We start from the raw sequence: 22,500 nt of genomic DNA, 5'->3' as shown, positions 1-22,500 counted from the left end.
GCGAGCGCGCGGTCCACCCCTGCAATGCTGATAAACACTTAATGCTTTCTGTGGGATGCAGACTTATTCTGCTCCAACCTAACACACACACACACACAGAAACACACACACACACACACACACACACACACACACACACACACACACACAGAAACACACACACACACAGAAACGAACACAGACTGTAATATGTGCAGTTCGAAATGAAATAGAAAAGGCCTAAAATCATTTCACGTCATCAACTCCTTATTTCCTATTTATCTACACACATTCAGAGTTTGCTGCATTGCATTCAAGCTCGCACACACACACACACATACACACAGCATTCTCTGTCACTCATAAGGGCACTCATAAGCAGCCTCCCCCTCGGCTGGTGGATGGCTTGGTGTTGGGGGCGGAAGCGATCCGTCTCACATCTGCATGGCAGGCCTGCGAGTGGAGCTCCGTCTGGCCGCCGCTCGTACTCGTGCTCCGAGGGTATCCAAGGTAACCCCCCGCTCCAACATGCTGGAGTCATTAGTGCTAGCGCACCCCTCCGGATTAGCTCTGTTGTTTTATAGAGGAGCGCTAACTGCTGACATTTGGTAGGGTAGGGAAAAGGGGGTCGGATGGGTACCGGTGTGGAGGTGGTGGAAATGACGAGAGGAAACTTCTAGAAAAATATGACTTGGGTCTGTAGAGGTTGGTTTCACCTGTCTGCGTCGTAGTGAAGTTTTCTTCTGTGTTCATTCAGTTCACATTATTTACACACTTCCAATTATACTCAGTACCAATATAAACACAAACACACACACACACTTTCACACTCACAAAAACACTACATTCAGATACACACACAGTCACACAATCTCATTCAGACTCAAACACACACACACACACACACACACACACACACATGCATGCACATACTCCCAGACCGTGCCCCCCCACTGCTTTCTGGGTTCACACTCCCAGTGCTTGGCACTCAGGGGACATAGAGGGGGGTATAAATATGGAAATAAATTAATACCCTCACACTGCTAATGAAGGCAAGCAATTCCCAGCAGAAAAATCAGGAAAATGCTTTTATTAGAATGTTTTTTTTTTTATCTCTTTCTAATGACTTTTTACCTTTTATGTTCTCCCGTTTTCCCTCCCTCCTCTTCCTCTTGCTGTCTTCTTCTTAGTCCTCTTTTTCTCTCTCTCTCTCTCTCTTTCTTTCTCTCTCTCTCTCTCTCTCTCTCTCTCTCTCTCTCTCTCCCCCTCTCACTTATGTGGTCTTTCTCTGTGAGTTGGGCTTTGTTTGTGCAACGTGGTGAGCGCACTGTGAGGTCTTCATAATCCACAGGGTCCCTTTTTCTCTCTGCATATCTCTCTCTCTCTCTCTCTCTCTCTCTGTTTCTCTCTCCCCCCTCTCTCGCTTTCATTCTTTCTTTTTTGATTGGGTTGGAGGGTTTGACTCAGTGCAGTATCGTCGCCATGGGAAACAGCTGTAACCCTGTGGTGCACATCTGCTGAGCCCATCCCGCCGCCATTGTCCTTACTCCGCCACACCTGTGTGTTTGTGTGTGTGTGTGTGTGTGTGTGCACTCTATGTCTGCAGATGTATGTTAATGTCGGCTGCACATCTTGTGTATGTTCATAAATGTGTGTGTGTGTGTGTGTGTGTGTGTGTGTGTGTGTGTGTGTGTGTGTTTTGTTTGTTCGAATGTGTGTGTTTTTTGTTTTGGTGTGTGTGTGTGTGTGTGTGTTTGGTCTGTGTGCACCTTGCACGTTTGCCTGTGTCACTCGAGTGATGTCATCCCATCTCACCATGGTAACGCCGTTGTATGAGGATGCTGCCAGGACACATATGGCCACATCGTTGCTTTGAGATGCTGCGTGAATGTAGGAATTGTAGTCTGTGATATGAGTGTGTGTGTGTGTGTGTGTGTGTGTGTGTGTGTGTGTGCTAACATGTGTCTAGTGGGTGAAGTCTCTCCAAGTTGGATGTTGACCCAGTGGTTCAGAACAGAACAGTGTGGGAGGTGCAGGGCTGACAGTGCCTCTGGCTCCATTGTTTGTGTGTGTTTGTGTGTGTGTGTGTGTGTTATTGTGTTGTTGCCTGGAGGTGAATAGACTGGCAGTCGCACTGGCATTGAATGTGGAGGTATTGTCTGGCTTTGTACCATCCAACCCTTCTTCAAACACACACACACACACACACACACACACACACACACACACACACACACACACACACACACACACACACACACACACACACACACACACACTCTCTCGCTTGCGCACACACAGACAACACACACACGCACACACACACACACACTCTCTATCGCTCGCGCACACACATACACACTGCCACCACCGCTCTGTCTCTCTGCCTGAATACCCTCCAATATTCTGGCTCTAATGAGGCATTTAATGCAGGATGAGTGCCCCTGTTATTGGGTGTAATTTAATGTTTTTTTTCTTCTCCCCATCCCTCCTCTGGGAAGTCATGTCTTCAAGAATCAAGCTCCTGGATTTCCCGTCTCAACCGTGCGTCCTGGGTTGTGTTTGTGTTGGGAGAACCACTCCCTTTTCTCCCTTCATCCTCTCTCTTTCAGCGGATGGGAAAGAAGAAGAAATGAGAAATAATCTGTCGGGGGGACCTTTTTTTGGGGGGGGTGGTGGTGGGGGGACCTTTTTTTGGGGGGGGGGGGGGTGGGGGGTCTTTGTTTGCCAGTGAGCTGTGCTGAAGGTCCCTGTCTGTGCTAACCCAAGCAGCGAGAGTGAGATGCTAACAACCAGCTTCTTGTGTGTGTGTGTGTGTGTGTGTGTGTGTGTGTGTGTGTGTGTGTGTGTGCACTTGCCATGTTTGTTGTGTTGTGAAGCCAGTGTGGGCCTGGAAGACCATACACATTCTCTCTCACACACACACACACACACACACATTAGTATGTATTAGCCTGGCCTGACTTGGCCTAATGGGGGTGGGTTGGAGTGTTGGACGGGCCGCGCCGGCCAGTGTTCCACCCGGCATTTACTGGAAAAGCCGCTGAGGAGGCTTGGTCTCGGGGAAGAACAACATCATGCCGGAGAGGCGTCAGAGCCGGGAACGCCGACTGTGCACGGAGTTCCGTTGGGAAGTGGAGGGGTTATGGAACGACAGAGGTATTGACAGGAGCAAGGAAGAGAAGTTTCTGAAAGAGCAGGTCCAGGGAGAGAGACGGGGCATGTGCAGCCAAACTGGGCTGGGCTTAACCTAAGTCCAGAGAGATGGAGGGAGGGAGAGAGGGAGGGAGAGGGAGAGAGAGATTGTCAGTCAGAGAGGGAGAAAGAGAGAAAATGGAGTAGGAAAAGTACAGGGAGAGAGGGGGAGAGAGGAAGGGAGGGAAGGAAGGGAAGGAAGGGAAGGAAGGAGGGAGGGAGGGAGGGAGAGAAGCAAGAGGACTGATAAAGAGTGAAAGAAAAAGGATGGGAAGAGTACAGATGAGGGAGTGAGGAGGAGGAAAGGGCAGAGAGGGAAGAGGGAAGAAGAGGAGGACCACTAGTGAAAGATTGAGACGTGTGAGGTGCATCGGCACACACCCTGGAGTTGGACTCTGCCGTGTGAGTTTGTGTGTGTGTGTGGTGCGTCGGCACACACCCAGGAGTTGGACTCTGCCGAGTGTGTGTGTGTGTGTGTGTGTGTGTGTGTGTGTGTGTGTGTGTGTGTGTGTGTGTGTGTGTGTGTGTGTGTGTGTGTGTGTGTGTGTGAGGTGCGTCGGCACACACCCAGGAGTTGGACTCTGCCGTGTGTGTGTGTGTGAGGTGCGTCGGCACAGAACCAGGAGTTGGACCCTGGCGTGCGGGGAGCCTCCTGGCCCTCGGTTCTCAGGCTCCAGTCCTCGGCCTCCTAACAAGCGGGCCATTCTGGAGCAGACCCTGCCTGTCCAACACGTGTGTCCCAGGGCCTAGCCCCTGGCAGTGGGCAGGGAAGTGGCAGGGGTGGGGGTGAGGAGCCTGGGGGTTGGGGGGGGGGGGGGGGAGTAGAGGAGGGAAGAGTAGAGGAGAGGAGTGTAGAGGAGGGGGTGCGGAGTGGGCCAGCTTTAGGGAGAGCTCAGAGCCTGTTGCCCTTGGCTGGGAGGCGGAATATGAAACACTCGTGTGTCACTGGAGCTGAGTTCACACCGACCACCCTGCTGAGAGACGCTTGGACCACAGGAGTGTGTGTGTGTGTGTGTGTGTGTGTGTGTTTTCTCGCCTTAGAAACAGTGTGTGTGTGTTTGTGTGTGTGTGTGATGGTGCATCAGTGTGTGGAGACAGATTTGTCCGTATGCTGGTATGTGTGTGTGTGTTTGTGTGACTGTATGTCTGTGTGGTGTGTGTGTGTGTGTGTGTGTGCCCAAAGCCCTTGTGCTCATGATGAGCATATAACATGGAAAGAATGTGTTCAGGCTGGCAGGGCTGGCTGCGCTCTGGGGGTTTGTTGGGGTGGGGGGAGGTGGAGCATAGGGACTCTTGAGGGGGGGGGGGGGGGGGCATGGGGGGGTTTGAGGAAGTGGTTTAGAGAATCTGCAGTGCTGTGCCGTGCCAGGGGGAGCACATCTAACCACATTTTCCTCCAGCACGAACGATCCTTTCCGCTCTGGTCAGGGTTTCAGCTCAGCCTTCGGGTTTTGCTTTTCTTCTCTGTGTGTGCGTGTGTGTGTGTGTGTGTCTGTGTGAGAGAGAGAACTCCACACTGCTGGCACATTTGCTGGCCTTTGTACCGTGGTGGATGTGCAAGTCTGTTCTCACAGCTCTCTTATGAAAGGGACTACTAGTACTGCTAACCAGGCACCTGGTTACTTAAGCTGTGTGTGTGTGTGTGTGTGTGTGCCTGTGTGTGTGTTTATGTGTGTATGTGTAAAAAGAGATTCCCTTTGTCTTACAAAAACATGCACATCAATTATGTTTGCCTGTGTGTGTGTGTGTGTGTGTGTGTGTGTGTGTGTGTGTGTGTGTGTGTGTGTGTGTGTGTGTTTGTGTCCTGATGGAGTAAAGCTGGCCTGTAGAAGGTTGAGTAGAGGTGGGGGAATGTGTTCATTGTGTCCTGACGGCTGCCATTTCCTGTTTGTGTGGCAGCAGTGCTTCCTTCCTTCCTCCACTCGTCTCTCCTGTGTGCCCAGGAAAACCTTCATTTCACACACACACACACACACACACACACACACACACACACACACACACACACACACACACACGCACACACACTCCGTCTCTGATCCTGTTGTTTGCCTACCTGTTTTTTGCACCTCTTAAAAAGAACATGAAAACAAGCCGTACAAAGCAGACAGCCGCACACACGCTCCACAGAAGTGCTTTGAAGTTCACCCAATCACACGCAAGACTGCGTCTCGTGTCATTCCCTGTGTTATACTCGTCGTTTGTGCCCCCCCTCCCACCCCCACTTCCTCCTCCTCCTTGTTTTATGTTGCTAGGCTTCTCTTAGTAGACTTTCAGGAATATTTGTTTGTGAGATTTACACAGAAGTAGTATTTTTTTTAGAGAGCACGTTCTTCAAGCAAGTGGTGTTGTTGTCTAACCAATGCCCTTTTTTCTTTTCCCTACATCTCTCTCTCTCTCTCTCTCTCTCTCTCTCTCTTTCATCTGTCTGTGTCCGTGCAGCGGTCGAGGAGGGTGAGACGTCGACGGAGTTTGCGGGCAGCTGGGACTCCTCGTCGGTCCAAACAGGTATGGACATTTTTGTTGTTGTTGTTGTTTTGGGTGCATCGTGTGCCGTCATTAGGTGCTTGGGCCACGGGTGCGAGTGAGAGCCTGTTGGAGATGTCACATTCCAGCCCCTCACGGACCCGCACCGAACCTCCTCTAAAGTCTCTAATATCAATTCCACATGGCCTATAGCCCACATCCACAGAGATGGAGGGAGAGAGAGAGAGAGGGGCTGAGGAGGGAGGGAAGGAGAGGTAGTAAACTGAGGCATGCAGGCAGGTAGGCAGGTAGGCAGGCAGACGGGCAGACAGGCAGACAGACAGGTAGACACAGACAGACAGACAGACAGAGTGAGAGAGAGACAGAGAGAGACTGAGAGAGAGAAAGAGATAGAACAATCAGAGACAGCAGGAGAGATGGACAGTAGGATGGATGGACAGTAGGATATAGAGCAAGTCAGTGGACCAGAGAGAGAGAGAGAAAGAGTGGGTAAAGGGAAGAAAGGGGATATAGGTGAGGGAGCAGGAAATGGAGTGAGCGAGAGAGAGAGGTCGACCATGGAGACTCCTAGCAGGAGAGGAAGAGAGAGAGAGAGAAAGAAACAAAAACAGGCAGGGGGACACGTATGTATGCAGAGAGGGAGTGTTCTTCACAGGGCACAGGGGACCTGAATCCAGGTGTACACGGATCCTCTGGCTGCCTCTGGCTTCCTGTGGAGTGTGAGTGTGAGTGTGTGTGTGTGTGTGTGTGTGTGTGTGTGTGCGCGTGTCTGTGTGTGTGCATCATCTCCCATGTGCTCCAAGATGTCCGCCTCCAGGGTCTCAGTTGGCCCGTGTCAGTGGGTTCAAACCCGTCTGTCATCACGCTCTGCTCGGCTCTGCTCTGCTCTGCTCTGCTCGGCTCGGCTCTGTGCTTGGCCTCGGTTCTGGAACACTAGAACAAAATCACTCTCCGACGTCCCTCTAGTCTCTGCTCGACGTCCAATCACTGAGCAGTATTCATAATCCCTCTGCTCCGATTGGTTCCCAACATTGCCTTCTCCACTCAGCTACAGTTGTGTTCTGTCAGCGGCTCGCTGCTCTGATTGGCTGTCTGACGGTCACATGACCTCCCAGGCCACAGCCGCACATGTGCGGTGATGGCGGCTCGGCTGTCTGGATGTGCATTAAGTCTCCTCACGCAACGGAGCGCCGCATCGGGCTTCAAGAGCGAGATCTCTATCTGGATGTGGGCTTGGCTCTGAACTCAAAGCCCATCAGACAGTGCACAAGTGTTTCTACTCTGTAGAGAGAGAGAGAGAGAAAGAGAGTGATGGAGCAAGAGAAAGGGAGAGAGAGAGGTGGAGAGAGGGTCGGAGAGAGAAAGAGCGCGATAGAGATGGAGAGAGAGGACGATTGAAAGAGAGTGATGGAGAGATGTAGAGAGAAAGAGAGCGATAGAGAGAGGCAGAGAGAAAGAAAGCGATAGAGAGGGAGAGCGAGATGAAGAGAGAGGGCGAGATGGAGATGGAGAGAGCGAGAGGCACGCCTGTGTTCCGTGTTCCCGGTGAGCTCAGCTGGGAGTGGGAATCGGAAAGTGTGGGCCCCAGGGGGGGAGGGCGGGGGGAGGGGTGACGTGCGGGCCCTCTCCTAACCTGCCCCGCGGGAGTGCGGGGGTGCTGACGGGGGTCCGGGGTGGCTGGAAAGTGCTGTGTGTGTGAGATACAGCAGGAAGGGGAGTCCCAGTGCTCTCGCTAACCCTCCTCTCTCTCTCTCTCTCCCTCCCTCTCTCTCTCTCTCTCTCGCACTCATTCTATCACCCTGTTTCTCTCCATCTGTCTCTCTCTCTCTCTCTCTCTTTTCTCTCCCTCAGCCTGCTACTTCCCTCAGCTCCTCTCTTTGTTCCCCCCCCCCTTTTTCTTTCTGTCTCTCCATTCCTCTGTGTTTTTGTCACCCTCCTCCCATCCCTTCCCTTCGACTTTGTACCTGTTCTTGTCCTCCTGTGTCTCTCTCTCTCTCTCTTCCTTCTCTCCATTCCTGAGTGTGTCTCTGGCGTGTTTGTTTGTGCTGCTGTGCTGGGGCTCAGGGGGGCTGCTCGCCATTTCTTATTTAAAAAGATAAAAAACCTTCCTTCCCCATATTCCCTGGGAGATGATGTCGACAAGGACACTGGCAGGCTTTTCCTGGTATTAAATTCATCTCTCTCTCTCTCTCTCTCTCTCTCTCTCTGTCCCCCTCCTTTCCTTTTCTCTGGAAAATGTGTGTTGAGTTTGGAAAGAATGGTGGTGGGGGGTGTGTGCGTGTTTGGAGGAAAGAGCCCCTTACATACACATACACACACACACACACACACACACACACACACCACCCCCTGCCTGCATGGCCCAGAGGGCCTCGAAGGGCCCCATTGCTGCGTCCCGTAGGGGAATGGGCCGGAGGTGCTCCCCCCCCCTCTTCCTCCCTCCCTCCCTCCGTCCTTCCCTCCCTCCCTCCTCGTCCTCTCTCCCTCCTTCCCTCCCTCCCTCCTTCCCTCCCTCCCTCCCCACCTCCAGCTCCCTGAGACAGAAAAACAACCCAGCCCTCCCCAGCCCAGAGGGAGAGAGGAGGGAAGGAGAAAAGACAGAAAACCAGCCAGGTCTGACACTAGAGACTGGGAGAGAGAGAGAGGGAGAGAGGGATGGAGAGACACAGACAGAGGGAGGGAAAGAGAGATGGAGCAAGAGACAGAGGGAGGGAGATGGAGCTTGAGTGGAGTGGGTGATATGGGGGGAATGGGTTGGTTGACTGAGACGTGGATGTTTGTCATATCTTTCAGGGGGGGGGGGGGGGGTGATAACTGCTTTCAGGCTGTAAAGTTGGAACATTGTTCTCCCTCATTCTTTTTGGAAAGCTATTCACTCTTGTATATACACACACACACACACACACACACACACACACACACACACACACACACACACACACACAAAGACGCACGCGTACGATAATGTGTGTATGCAATGGCTTGACTCACAGAAACACAAAAGGCTCCCACTGATTGCACACGCACTCGAACAATGGCTTGAAAGGAGACCACTGACTGATGGGGAAACTAATGTGTGGAAAGGCCAAGCACACACTTGCTTTCAGCGCACATCACACACAATGTACGTCTCACACACACACACACACACACACACACACACACACACACACACACACACACACATATGTCTGAACAGGCCTGAAGTGCATAACTACAGGTTTTTGACCAGCTTACAGACTCTGCAGGAGCACACACAATACACCTCCTCGTTTTGACACCCACCCACACACACTCGCATGTGTGCGCACACACACACGCACACACACACACACACACACACACACACACACACACTTACCCACACACGAAGAGAAACACACACACACACACACACACACACCCACATACACACACAGACGGACACACACACGCACTCACCCAAACGCTCTCCCACCCACACACATGCGCACACACACACACAGGCACGCACCCTGTCCATGTGGACGTGTGATTCATCGTGGAAAAAGCCAGCTCATGTCCCCCTGGAGCGGGTCGTGGGTAACAGTCTGGGGCTGTAACTGAGCCCAGCTAACGGAACTCCACTGTGTGTGCGGCTGCCTTCACTTCCTCTGCTGGCTACGAGCCGGGCCTCTGTCGCAGCAGCCAATACCTCAACACACACACACACACACACATGCACACATGCACTGACGCACACACACACACACACACACACACACCCACCCACCCTGATCAGACACGCAGACAACCCCCATATACACACACACTACCGATCAGACACGCAGACAAAGCCCCCCCCCCCCCCACACACACACACACACACACACCACATATTCACACACACACACCAGATACACACACACTCACATTGATCAGACACACAGACAACCCCCCCTCTTCCCATCCTCTCTCCTGCCTGCTGCAGATTACCGACGGTATGACCTCACCATGCAGCGAAAGCTGCGATGCCAAACACGGCTGATTTGGTGTTGCCTGTACGTTCAGGTTTCGCAGCGCCCGAGGAGAGCTTCCTGTCTTATAGATCAGCTCTCACGGTCCGACCCTTCGGGACTTCAACTGCTACCGGTTCCAGACAGTGGTTCTGTTAGTTTAGGTTCTGTATGTATGGCTCAGGGAAATGTAGTTCTTTTGGGTTCTAGAGTAAGCTCCATACTGAAGGTTTGTAGTCCTGTTCATGTGGTCCGGTCAGTGGTCAGATCGAAGTCCTCCAAAGCGTGTTGGTTGGATTATGACCCTTTTTTATGGTCCTCCCCGTGAAACTTTGTGCACATTAAAAAGTTGGAATCTGAGATTTTTTTTTTCGGTACAAGGTTTCTACTCTGAGGAAGATAAAAACATAAACAGATGTGTGTGTAACATAGAGCGATAAGCCAACATTATTACTTTTTAACAAAGCCCTTTCATGTGTTTTCGTATGTGTGTGTGTGAGTGTGTGCGTGTGCATGTTTGACTACGATGTGTTTGTGTTGTATAATAGGAGTCTGGCTGTGCCGTATCATTGCCTGTAGGTGGTTTACATTGAAAGTGTTTATGTGTATTTATGTGGTGGTGTTCCAGACTTTACTGTGTTTTGTTTTCGGCTGTGTATATATTTATGATGGCTGTGTGTGTGTGTGTGTTAGAGTGTGTGTGTGTTTTCTTTTTCATGTTCTATGTTTGTGTGTTAGTGTGTGTGTGTGTGTGTGTGTGTGTGTGTGTGTGTGTGTGTGTGTGTGTGTGTGTGCACTGAGTGAGATGTCAGTCAGTCTCGTGGCTGCGCACGCGCTCCGTCCCCTCTGGACACTAACCTGAGCGGGAGCCAAGTGTCCGGGGAAAGAATCCTGTTTTTTATTTTCCCACTTGGATGACGGGAGGGAGGGGGGAGAGGAAAGGAAAGGAAAGGAGAGGAGAGGAGAGGGAGAGGGACAGACACAGACACAGAGAGTGTGTGTTTGTGTGTGTGGGGGGGGGGAATAGTGAGGAGGTGGAGAGAGTGAGGGAGGGTGGGTTGGAGAGATCGGAGACGGAGGGGGGGGAGGAATTGTGACCCTCATTGCTGTCTGGGTTCACTGTGATAGTCTCCCTATCTTCAGCATGACCCTTTCATAATGACACCCTGGACACAGATGGGAAAGGGGACACCAACACCAACACACACACACACGCACAAATTCTTTCTCTCTCTCTTTCCTCTTTCTCAGTTGCTTTCTTACTCATTCTCTCTCTCATTTGTCCCTCTGTCCTTTCTCCCTCTCCCAGTTTCTCCCTGAGCCTCTGGAGGTCCATAATATATTTTTAATTTCCCCAAGGCAACCACAGGAAAACAGTTTTAATGTGTGAAGACGAGGCATGTGTCTGTGTGTATGTCGTGTGTGTCATATTTGCCTCGCCTGTGATTGTGTGTCTGTGTGTCTGTGTGTGTGTGTGTGTGTGTGTGTGTGTGTGTGTACGCATGCACACATGCTTGCACAAAGCCACAGACTGGAACAGGTGATGGCATTGGCGAGCAGCTGTCACGCTGTTTGTGTGTGATTTAATTTCCACTCTTTCGTGATGCTCTCTTTCATCATCCCTCGCTTCCGCTCTCTTTCTTTCTTTCTTTCTCTCTCTCTGTCTCTCCCCCTCTCTCTGCCTGCTCGCAGGCGTTGGGTGCTGCACTCCCTCGTTCCTGGGCCTCTCAGGAGGGATGCTGGTACACACTCTGCCTCTCTGCCATCCCGGGGGAAGCAGAGGAGTGTGAAATAACACAGAGAGAAAGCGAAAGAGAGAGAGAGAGAGAGACAGAGAAAGAGAAAGAGAAAGAGAGAGAGCCAGAGAGAGATGATGGCCAGAGGAGGCGAGGCAAAGAACAGAGGAGGAGTGGAGGAGAGAAAGAGTGAGGGAGAGAGAGAGGAAAAAAGGGGCCTGCTTTAAATAGTGTCCGTATTTACTGTGTGGAGGCGAGGCTGGGCGAGAGGAGAGGAGAGGAGAGGAGAGGAGAGGAGAGGGGAGGGGAGGAGGAGGTGAGAGGTGAGAGGAGGGAGAGGAGTCCCTAGAGAGGGCAGCTGAGGGAGGAGGGGCTGGCCTGCACCTGCTGGAGCCACACACACACACACACACACACACACACACACACACACACACACACACACACACACACACACACACACACACAAAAGACCCAGAACCTAAACCAGTCCAGAACCCAACACACGGTAGTCTCCCCAATCCAACCCAAGACCATTCCCTGTCCTCTGGGCTCAGCACCCCAATAATGGGTCCATTCAAACCCAGCCAGGCTCAGATCTGATTGGTGGAGAGCATTTGCCCAACTCCCGTCTCAGAACCAAACATTCCAGTCCCGGACTACATAGACTCATAGACTGTTTAGACTTTCTGCTTTTGCAAGCTGGAAACCACATTTGGACTCTGCATTTGGAGAGGGACAGGCCCTAACCCAACCTTGGACTTCCCCACAGAGCACAGTCTACCGGGTCATGAGCATTCCAGCTGCAAAGGATCGAATCATTTCATCTAAATGGGGATTTTTGCATCAGGTCCACTAACTACAGTAGCCACTTAGGTCAGAGCACTTTATTTCAGCGGGGGGTTAGGGGCTCGGGGCTCGGGGCTCAATTACCTTTCTTAAACAGCGATGCTAGGGCCTCAGTTGGGTGGGTAGAAAGAGATGCTAGGGCCTCTGTTGGGTGGGTAGGAAGAGATGTTATGGCCTCTGTTGGGTGGGTAGAAGGAGATGGCCGTATGTCAGCGATCATAAGAGTGTGTCTGCTGATATGAGTGAAGTTGTCAGCGTTTGGCTCATCCTGCCACTCTGCTAATATTTCTGATCGGCGGGGTGGTGAGCGTGGACAGGACAGGTAATGGATCTGGACAGGTGTGCTGTGGTTAAGTGATGGGACCAGGTGTGATTAATCAAGCCCAGAGTTGCTGATGATCAAGTCGTGTCCTCTCCTCTCCTCTCCTCCCCTCCCTTCCCTTCTCCTCTCTGTCTATAACTCTCTCTTTCTCCAAAAGAAACACCCAGACACAGTCCCACACACTCACACACAGATATGTTTTGCACTACATTTGGCGGCAAGGTGTGTATGTGGGAGTGTGTGATGGTGACGCACACACTCTGAACTCACATGCGCACCCACACACACACACACACACACACACACACACACACACACACACACACACACACACACACACACACACACACACACACACTCTCCCAAAGTTGAAAGGCTGCCTTGTACTGTAGATGTTTTCTTTCGAGAGAAGCTGAGGTCTTGTTGAACTTGGAGCTTGTATTTTTCCAGCTCCCAGCCTAGGTGCAGGGGGTGGGGGGTGGGGGTCGGGTGCTGGAGTGCTAGGGGTGCCTGGGAGGGGGCCTGTGTGTGTGTGTGTGTGTGTGTGTGTGTGTGTGTGTGTGCGTTTGCCAAGACTGGAGATCAGCAGCCCACAGCTTCATGTCTATGGGCATGAGACACTCTCCTAACTCCTCTCAGCTGCCAGTATACACACACACACCCACACACACACAGTATACTATTTTCGCAGTAACACGCATGTCTATATACACCATAACACTACACACACTTGTTATGGTCCCATCCTTTCTCTTTCCACCATGTTATCTATCTCTTTTTCTCTCTCTCTCTCTCTGTATTGCACATCTTGTTTTTGTCTTTCTCACTGTTTTCATTGACTCCTTACACACACACACACACACACACACACACACACACACACACACACACACACACACACTCCTTCCAATTGTTTTTTTCTATTTGCTTTCCATCCTCTCCTCCCACTCTTTTCTTTCTCTTCTCTCCCACCCTCTGCCTCTTTCTCTCGCTCTGTCCTTCTCTCCCTCTTTCTCTCCTCTCCCAACCTCTCCCTTTTTCTCCTGCTCGCTCTCTCTCTCTCTCTCTCTCTCTCTCTCTCTCTCTCTCAGTGGGTCACTAAGGACTCACTGAAGCACTTCGTTAAGTCTGTCGCGCCGTTCTCTGTCGATGACCTCATAACTGGATATCCCCCCTCACTGGCCCGCGAGCGCGTGTTTACAGTCACTAGTTGGACTCAGTTTTATATCCATGACCACATCCACTGGAGGCCTTGGGGGAGCTGGGAGCATGCGTGTGTGTGTGTTAGTGTGTGTGTGGGGGGGTGTGTGGTTTTGTGTTTGTGTGGGGGATTTTGTGTTAGTGTGTGTGTGGGTTTGTGTTAGTGTGTGTACTTCAGGAAGGGAAAACTGTGCATCAGAAGATGCCTGTAAAGGGCAGTCCCCAACCAACCACTGTTCTGCTTGACTCACAGTCGTCTTATTTTTTTCATTGTTATTATAAATATCCCCCATCACATTCACTCCACTACATTTACTAGTCCGAACTCAATGCCAAGGTCCTGTGGAACTGTGTTAATGTGTGACGTGATGTTTTGAACGGGCCTTTTCGACTCAGACACATGGTCATCTCGCTGCATGTTGGCGTTAGCACCCCTCTTGCCACCAATAGCCCTCTGCCCCCAACGTGTGTGTGTGTGTGTGTCACAGTTAGCCCCCCCCCCCCCTCACAGCTGAGCTAACTGCATCCAGTGTTGGAGTGAGCCGCAGCATTGCGCCATTAAAAGAAGAGAAATGGGGGGAGGAAAAAAGGGGAAGAGGACTGAAGTGAGGGAAAAGCACATGAACCTAACGAGGGGTAATTAGCAGGTCCCAGTAAGGCGGAGCTCTGCTCTGCTTCACTCCTGCGCTGTGGATTCTACTAATTCACTTCTCTTCATCTAATTACCCCACACAAACATGGCTGTTTGTCTTTCCTTCGAGATGGTGTGGGGGAGGAGGAGGGAAGATGGAGAGAGTGAGAGAGAGGTGGGGGACAGGAGAGAGAGCGAGAGAGGGAGAGAGGTGGATTAAGAGGAGAGAGAGATGGGGGGCAGGAGAGAGAGAGAGTGAGAGAGGGAGAGGTGGAGGAAGAGGAGAGTAGGGGAGAGAGAGAGTGAGAGAGAGGGGGGAGGGGGGGGGAGAGAGAGAGAGAGAGAGAGAGAGAGAGAGAGAGAGAGAGAGAGAGAGAGAGAGAGAGAGAGAGAGAGTGAGAGAGCGAGGGGGGGGGGGGGGGGGTGGTGTCTTTATTGCCCCTGTGTTGATATTAGCCCCCTGGCCCCTACCTCCAAATGAAAGTTAATGATGAATTAAGATCATTGCTAACCCCCAGAGCCTAACTTAAGGAAAACATGTCTTAGTGCTCTAAAGGTGATTTACATACTTTTAAATAAAGACACGCCTAAACGGAGAGATTAGCTTGGGAGTGCACAGGCCCCTCCAATACATCAGATCTACAGTTGTTCATATTAAGTAAATAGGACAGACTAGGTGTATATATCACATATCACAGTTGTTAATATTAAGTAAATAGGACAGACTAGGTGTATATATTACATATATCACAGTTGTTAATATTAAATCTCTTACGCCAGCTGATAAAGGTTTACTCACAGACAGACTATTAGTCGTGGGAGTTAATGACAATTCTGTCATAAGAATAACGTAAATTGTTGCCTAGTTGGTCAGCCAATTGTCAGCATATCTAATGGAGAAGGAATATAGAGTAGTGGTATTCACATGGCTCAGTGCTCAGAAACTGGTCACAGCCTGGTCAAAATGGTGTGTTTGAGAATGACTGAATCTGAATGTGCAGCTAATGGAAATCATGGCACATTAAATCTCTCTCAGGGAGCGAGTACGAGCTGTGGTTTCTGTGTGTGTGTTTGTGTATGTCTGTGTTAGCATGTGCTCATATTTATGTATGTATGTGTGTGCTAGTGTGTTTATGTGTGTGTATGTAACTCCTTGTGCATGTGAGTGTGTTTGCGTTGGACTGTGTGGGCATGTGTGTACATACTTGTGCGTGTGTGTGTGTGTGTGCGTGTGTGTGTGTGTGTGTGTGTGTGTTAGTGTGCATGTGAGTGAGTGTGTGTATTTGAAGACTCTTGGCGCTGGGACAGTCTGTTACTCAGAGATAATGGCTCTCTGTAGAGAGGGGGCCGGCCGGGCGCTGCAGCTGGCCCAGGCAGGGGTGGCATAGTGTGGCGCGGGACGGGGGAGAGGAGAGGGACCCCTGGGACCCCCCGGGGAACCCAGAGCCCCTCATTAAGCAGAGGCTTCTGCTCAGGACGGGGGGCCACATGGGTGGTGTATCCTACCACCCCGCCACAAAAAAAAAACAGAGATAAAACACACACACACACACACACACCGGCAAAGGTGCTGAGGGGGGAAATGAGAACAGAAAGTTGTACTGTCAGATATGTAATATTGGTGTATCTTAAATGTGGTTGAATTTAGGTAGTAATCTGTGTATGTGACTTTTCAAGAGAAGTATCCATCTTTAGGACTCTCTTCCTATAGCTTAGGATCTGTTCCTCTAGTAGCTTAGCATATCCTGGTCTAATAGCTTAGCATCTGTTCCTCTTGTAGTTTAGGATCTGTTCCTGTAGTAGTTTAGGATCTGTTCCTGTAGTAGTTTAGGATCGGTTCTTCCTCTTGTAGTTTAGGATCTGTTCCTGTAGTAGTTTAGGATCTGTTCCTCTTGTAGTTTAGGATCAGTTCCTCTTGTAGTTTAGGATCTGTTCCTGTAGTAGTTTAGGATCTGTTCCTCTTGTAGTTTAGGATGTGTTCCTGTAGTAGTTTAGGATCTGTTCCTCTTGTAGTTTAGGATCAGTTCCTCTTGTAGTTTAGGATGTGTTCCTCTTGTAGTTTAGGATGTGTTCTTCCTCTGATATCTTAGGATGTGTTAAATCAGTTACCATGTCCGTTTGATGTGTTTCAGGGTCTGTGCAATCACTCTACACTATACGAATGGTCAAATATTGTGAGGTCATAATTATAGTGTAGTTCAGAATGACCTCACTGCACATTTAAGCCATTTTGTGTATAAAGCATGCATGTTCTTTCAATCAGTTCGAGCCTATAAACATGACAAATCAAATGTTGGTAGGTAGTAGTATGTAATCCGTGGCTTTTTATTTCTTCTCTGAGCCTTTGCTGTTCATCGGCGCTGCTCTGAGGATTGCAGACAATAGGTGGCATTAAACGACTTACAAGCACAGCCTCTGCAAGGCAGCAGTCACATCATCCCCAATGCGCTGTTAAGGCAGCACCGCCCCCTCGAGCCACGGTGCTTTCAAAGGATTCGTCGGCGCTGTATATTGGCAGTCCTCCCGGCCAATGAGGGGGGTGATTTGGGGAGATATATGGGATCCAAGAGTGCGTGTGCATGTATAAAGGGGCCTTGTTGGTCTGAATAGCTCTTTAGAAATTATTAGTCTCCTCAGACGCCACTTCCAGCAAAGGGGCTGATTTCATTTGGGTCCCCCCCCCCTCACTTTGAATTATGTTTGAAAATACTCAACTGCCTCACTGAACCAGCCCAGCCGTACCTTATTAGGAGTGACCTCAGTGCGCCATACAGCTCTGTACAGTGTGTGTGTGTGTGTGTGTGTGTGTGTGTGTGTGTGTTTGTGTGTAGGGGTGAAATCTGGTGTGAATATGTAGGTGTGTGTGTGTAAGCAGATCCCAGTATGCATGGGGGTTCAGGTGTGTGTTTGTGTGTGCCTTTTTGTTTGTTTCTGAAGCCCTACCAAACCAGTTTCAAAGGAATCAGGGGAATCACATGAACCCACCATCCTCATACCCCCAGTCGATGGCTGCCACACACACACACACACACACGCGCACACACACACACACACACACACACACACACACACACACAGTTCTCCACCTGCTCCCCCTTCTTCTCAGCAATCCCCTTTCTCCTGGAGGTAAAAACAATAGTGTGTGTTTGTCAGCATGACTGACGGCTCTGGAGTTAGTGCAGCTGGGGGGTGTGTGTGTGTGTGTGTGTGTTATTCTCCTCCTGTAGTGGGTTGACACAGAGAGCAGTAATGGAGGTAGCTAGCGCTCTAAATGAAGTGTGCTCAGGAGAACATAAAAAACCCTCCCTAACACATGCACACACACACACACACACACACACACACACACACACTGTCACCTCCCTCTGAGGCCCCATACAGTCGCTGCTGCTGGAGTTAGGAGCTGCACAGATAGAGAGAGAGAGGGGTGTTTCTGATTTGATGGTTGAACAAACTAACCTCTCCTTGCCCTCCTCCTTTTCTTTACTCTCATGCGTTCCTCTTCTTCTCCTCCTTCCTCGCCCCTGCTGTGTTCTGTCCATCACAGGGAATGAGACAGGCACAGGAAGGTTGATAGATGGAGAGGGGAGGAGGACGGAGCAGAGGGATCGGAGAGAGGAGCAGAGAGAGGAGCAGAGAGAGGGGAGAGAGGTGGCAAGGGACAAGGTCCTGTCTGACTCCTCCCCCGTTGCCATGGTAGCGGGTTGTGCTGGCATGTGCCTGGGTTGGCTGTGCCCATACCTCTGGCATGAGGGCACCTGGGGGAATGGTGTGTGTGTGTGTGTGTGTGTGTGTGTGTGTGTGTGTGTGTGTGTGTGTGTGTGTGTGTGTGTGTGTGTGTGTGTGTGTGTGTGTGTGTGTGTGAGAGAGAGAGAGTGTCAAAGAAAGGGTGTTTTTGCCAGTTTCCATTTTGTTACGAGATTGAAAGCTCTCATGGATGAAATCATGGGGTTAAAGCACCTTTTGCATCTCGGTCTGTGTAGATGTATCTGTTTGTGTGTTTAGTTATTTTCTGTTTATTTCATACATGCCTACTTGGGAAGTGATTGGTTTATTAGTTTGTGTGTGTGTGTGTGAGAGTCTGCAGTGTGTACGTGTGTGAGAGAGAGTCTGCTGTGTGTGTGTGTGTGTGTGTGTTCGTAACTGCAGCTCAGAACTCTATCAGTGCTCTGTCAGTTAGGGGCCGCTCTTCTCCCCGTCCAGACGGTGCTCTCACCACTGGACAGATGGCCATCATGCCCCCCACCCCACACACACACACACACACACACACACACACACACACACACACACACACCCCGGCCTCAGCCCTCAGCCCTCCTCTCCTCCAAAACACCCTCAACCTCCTCCACATCCCACCTCCACAGGCCCTCACCTCCCCCTTCCAGCCATGGCCTGAGAGAGAGGGGGAGCTGGAGGGAATAGAGAGAGAGAGAGAGGTTAGAAAAGGGGATGAGAGGGAGAGAGGGAGAGGGAGATGGAGAGAGAGGTTAGAGAAGGGGATGAGTGGGAGAGAGGGAGAGGGAGAGGGAGAGCGAGAGAGAGAGAGAGAGAGAGAGAGGGAGGGAGGGAGGGGGAGAGAGCGGAGGAAAGGAAGGAGCTGGAGCGCCTCCATTTCACCCTCCTCTATCCCCACACCGCACTCCACTCCGGAAGGCCCAAAAGCCCCTAGCCCCCTCGCTCCCTTCCCACCCGCCCGTAGCCCGAGCTGGGATTTGGGCCTAAATCAACACCCTGGCTTTACTCTGGCCTTCCCCCTCGCAGCAGCAGCAGAGAGAGAGAGAGAGAGAGAGAGAGAGACCGTCCGTCCGTCCGTGGCAGCACTAGCAGCAGAGAGAGAGAGAGAGAGAGTCCGTGGCGGCGGCAGCAGTTAGGTGGAACTCAGGACTCGGGGCTCGGGCCAAATTAGAGCTGATCAGAGGCATGGAGCGGCGGAATGGCCACCTCCCGCCTCGCTCTGATTGCACTCGTCCAGGATGATTAGACAGGATGGAAGGCTCCAGGGAGCCGCTGAGCAGGCCTGCCTCCCCCCCCCCCACACACACACACACACTCACACCCCCCCCACACACACACACACTCACACTCGCTCCCTCGCGCACTCTACTGTCAACCTTTCCTCTTTCTCTCCCTCTTTTGCTCACCTTGATCCCTCCTTTCCCTCTTGCCTCTGTGATTGGGTTGCTTTCAGTCCTTCCTGTTTCTCTTCCTTTTTTTCTTTTGTTTCCTCCCTGCTCTCCCTCCCTGTTCTTCCCTCTCTCTCTCTCTCTCTCCCTCTCTCTCTCACACACACACACACACACACACTCTCTCTCTCTTTCTCTCTCTCTGCTCGGTCTCCAGTGCAGTCCTTTTGGAGGCAGAGCGTTTAATGTGATAATAAGGTGTGAAAATCGAGCCACAATGGCGACTGGAGAATTGGGGTGGCAGATTTTTCCACTGGTCCACACTGCGTGCCACCAGTGCCATTGTGGGCTAGGAGCTGGCAAAGGGGCGCCCTCCGAGCCGTGCCTCATCCTCCATCTCCTCCTAGACCCCTCATTGCCCTCCCTCGCTCTTTCTCACTCTTTCTTTTTCTATCCTTTTTCTCTTTCTCGCTCTTTTGTTCTCTCATTAGAACGGTTTCTTCTGCCGTGGGATTGGATCAGCTACTTGCATGGCGGTTTCACTCACTGCCCACCCTGTGCAGATAGTCACTTGAATCACTAAAACAGTTGGCAGAATTGCTGTTTTACTCGCGGCCAAGGGACATTTTCTTTTTGAGGACAGGTTGTAGTTAAATGGGCTGGATTTGTTTGAAGCAGTCTGCTGTGAGGTCAGTTTTTCACAGCTTCGTTAAGGGCTGAGAATAATTTCATGTAAACTGACGGCTGTTAAACAGCATCACCTTGAGTAGAAGAAAATGTTATTCGGAATAAAAGTGAGCCACTGACTGTTGTATGCCTTCATGGCTTTAATTGAGTTAAGGTGCAAATGTTCAACTAAACCTTTGTTTTTTTGTATCTTGTGTGTGTGTGTGTGTGTGTCCTTAGATGTTCCTGCTCAGGAGAAGGAGGCGGATTCCAAGGAGGGGCGCGGGGCGGTGGAGGACGGGGAACAGAGCGTGACCAGCCATGATGATCACATCGGTGACGACGACCTCGACGACGAGTCCATCTTCACCTGTGACAACTGCCAGCAGGACTTTGAGTGCCTGGCTGAGTTGACCGAGCATCGCACCAACCATTGCCCTGCAGGTAAGAGGGGGTTTGTGTGTGTGTGTGTGTGTGTGTGTGTGTGTGTGTGTGTGTGTGTTTACACGTGTGTCTTCTCTCTGTGACTTTGTTTAAACTGTGTGACTTTGACGCCATTTTGTCCATGGCATTTTAGAAGTGAATTGTGCTTGATTGAAGTCCGAAATATAAACTCACCATGCAACCCATCAGAAATCTACGAGGAACCATTAAATACCTGATTTGAAATTTGCACAGTAACTGGAACTGATATTAGAGCCAAGAACACAAGAACTGTACCTGATAAAGCACCCGTCCGTAGAGAACAAGCAGAAGTGCTATGACATTCACGAAAATAAATTCAAGAAAAAAAGAAAATACTTTGAATAAACATTAAAAACATTAAAAACACTTACACATTTGTTATTTAGTCTATTTAGTTGATCTTTCCTCTTCAGCAGAACACAACGTGTGTTTCAGAATAGTATCTGAATCTGACGATACACAACAAGAGCTTTGAGCTGCAGTCATACCATCGTAAAGACCACATCTCTGCTCTCGCGCATGCTAGGGTAGGGTCGGATCAGTGAATGACTGCATAGCTTTGAGGAGCTCTAAAATGGATGAGGGGCTGTCATGTAGGGTGTCACGCTGCACAGAACAGGTGCGTGCGTACGTGTGTGTGTGTGTGTGTGTGTGTGTGTGTGTGTGTGTGTGTGTGAGTGACCGTCAGTCGGACTCCTTGGGAGCTAACTGTCCTCCTCTGCTGCCACAGCGGGTGTATCTTGCGTATCGTCCCTCCGCGGTTGAAGTCTTCCATCATGGTGTGTGTGAGCGTATAAATCACACAGATTGTGTGATGTTCCGTGTGGCGCTGTATGTGGCCTTCAATTCATTGTGTGTGTGTGTGTGTGTGTGTGTGTGACAGAGAGAGGGAGTGAGTACAAGAGGTGGCTGTGTCTGCCTGCTCTTATCTGAAGGTGGCTTTACAGTCAGTGGGTCTGTTTCAGAATGACATGTAGAGACACACACACACACACACACACACACACACACACACACACACACACACACACACACACACACACACACACATACTGGCACAATCGCCGTAATTAATGAGAAGCTTTGAGTCGCCCTGCAGGGGCAGCTGCTTTGGCTCAGATTAATCAAGGCCCTCTTCTTAACCAGCAGAAAACACACTGTGATCCCGAACCAGCTCCTATAGCCAGCATATCCTGTGAGTGTGTGTGTGTGTGTGTGTCTGTGTGTGTGTGTTTCCACAGCATCTTCATACATTTTGGCTAAACACACAGTCCACTCAACCCACTAACATAGAGGCATTAGCACAAACATGTACTCAAACAAACCACACGTGTGTTTGTCCGAGAGTTGAAATGAGAAAACTGACTGAGACGGTGAGAGAGATTACATGAATTGCTAAAGGCTTGAAAAGAACAAGAGACAAAATAGAGAGATTCCCAGAGAGAGATTGGAGATTACGGAATAATCCCAAAACTGGGATTTGATTTCAGGGAATGGGGCACCACTCCCCCACTCCTTCTCTCCAGAATATGAATTATTTATAATATAATAAGTTATTATTATTATTATTTTCAGCATTATGCTTATGATTAATTTGTATTATTATTATTATTATTAATAATAGTAAACATTTAAAATAAAACACTTGCTGACGAATAATTTAAGTTGTCTGAGTCCCCATGGGAGTGTGTGTGTGTGTGTGTGTGTGTGTGTGTGTGTCTGTAAACATCCATGGTGTTCTGAGTGATGGGCATGTTGTCTTTGACGGGCATTCAAACAGGTCTCGGTGTATGCGTGTGTGTTTGTGACCGTTTGGTCAAAAATTGCACTTTGTGCTTCCTCTGTCTGTAAGTGTGTGTGTGTGTGTGTG

General features: G+C 50.4%; 1 protein-coding gene across 2 annotated transcripts in view; it reads left to right on the top strand.

Annotated features, from left to right (window-relative positions):
* The window catches only part of znf423 (zinc finger protein 423), a 157,272-nt gene that overhangs the window by 21,351 nt on the left and 113,421 nt on the right, over positions 1–22,500 (top strand). For both annotated transcript variants that reach the window (XM_031564908.2, XM_031564907.2), the window contains exons 2-3: positions 5,617–5,682; positions 20,406–20,609. In XM_031564908.2, coding sequence (XP_031420768.1) covers positions 5,617–5,682; positions 20,406–20,609 — 270 coding nt within the window. The remainder of the gene's footprint in view (positions 1–5,616; positions 5,683–20,405; positions 20,610–22,500) is intronic.

Source organism: Clupea harengus, chromosome 3 (assembly GCF_900700415.2).
Source record: "Clupea harengus chromosome 3, Ch_v2.0.2, whole genome shotgun sequence".
Lineage (NCBI taxonomy): Eukaryota > Metazoa > Chordata > Actinopteri > Clupeiformes > Clupeidae > Clupea > Clupea harengus.
The sequence above is the reverse complement of the archived record's forward strand: the minus strand, read 5'-3'. Positions and strand labels throughout refer to the sequence as shown.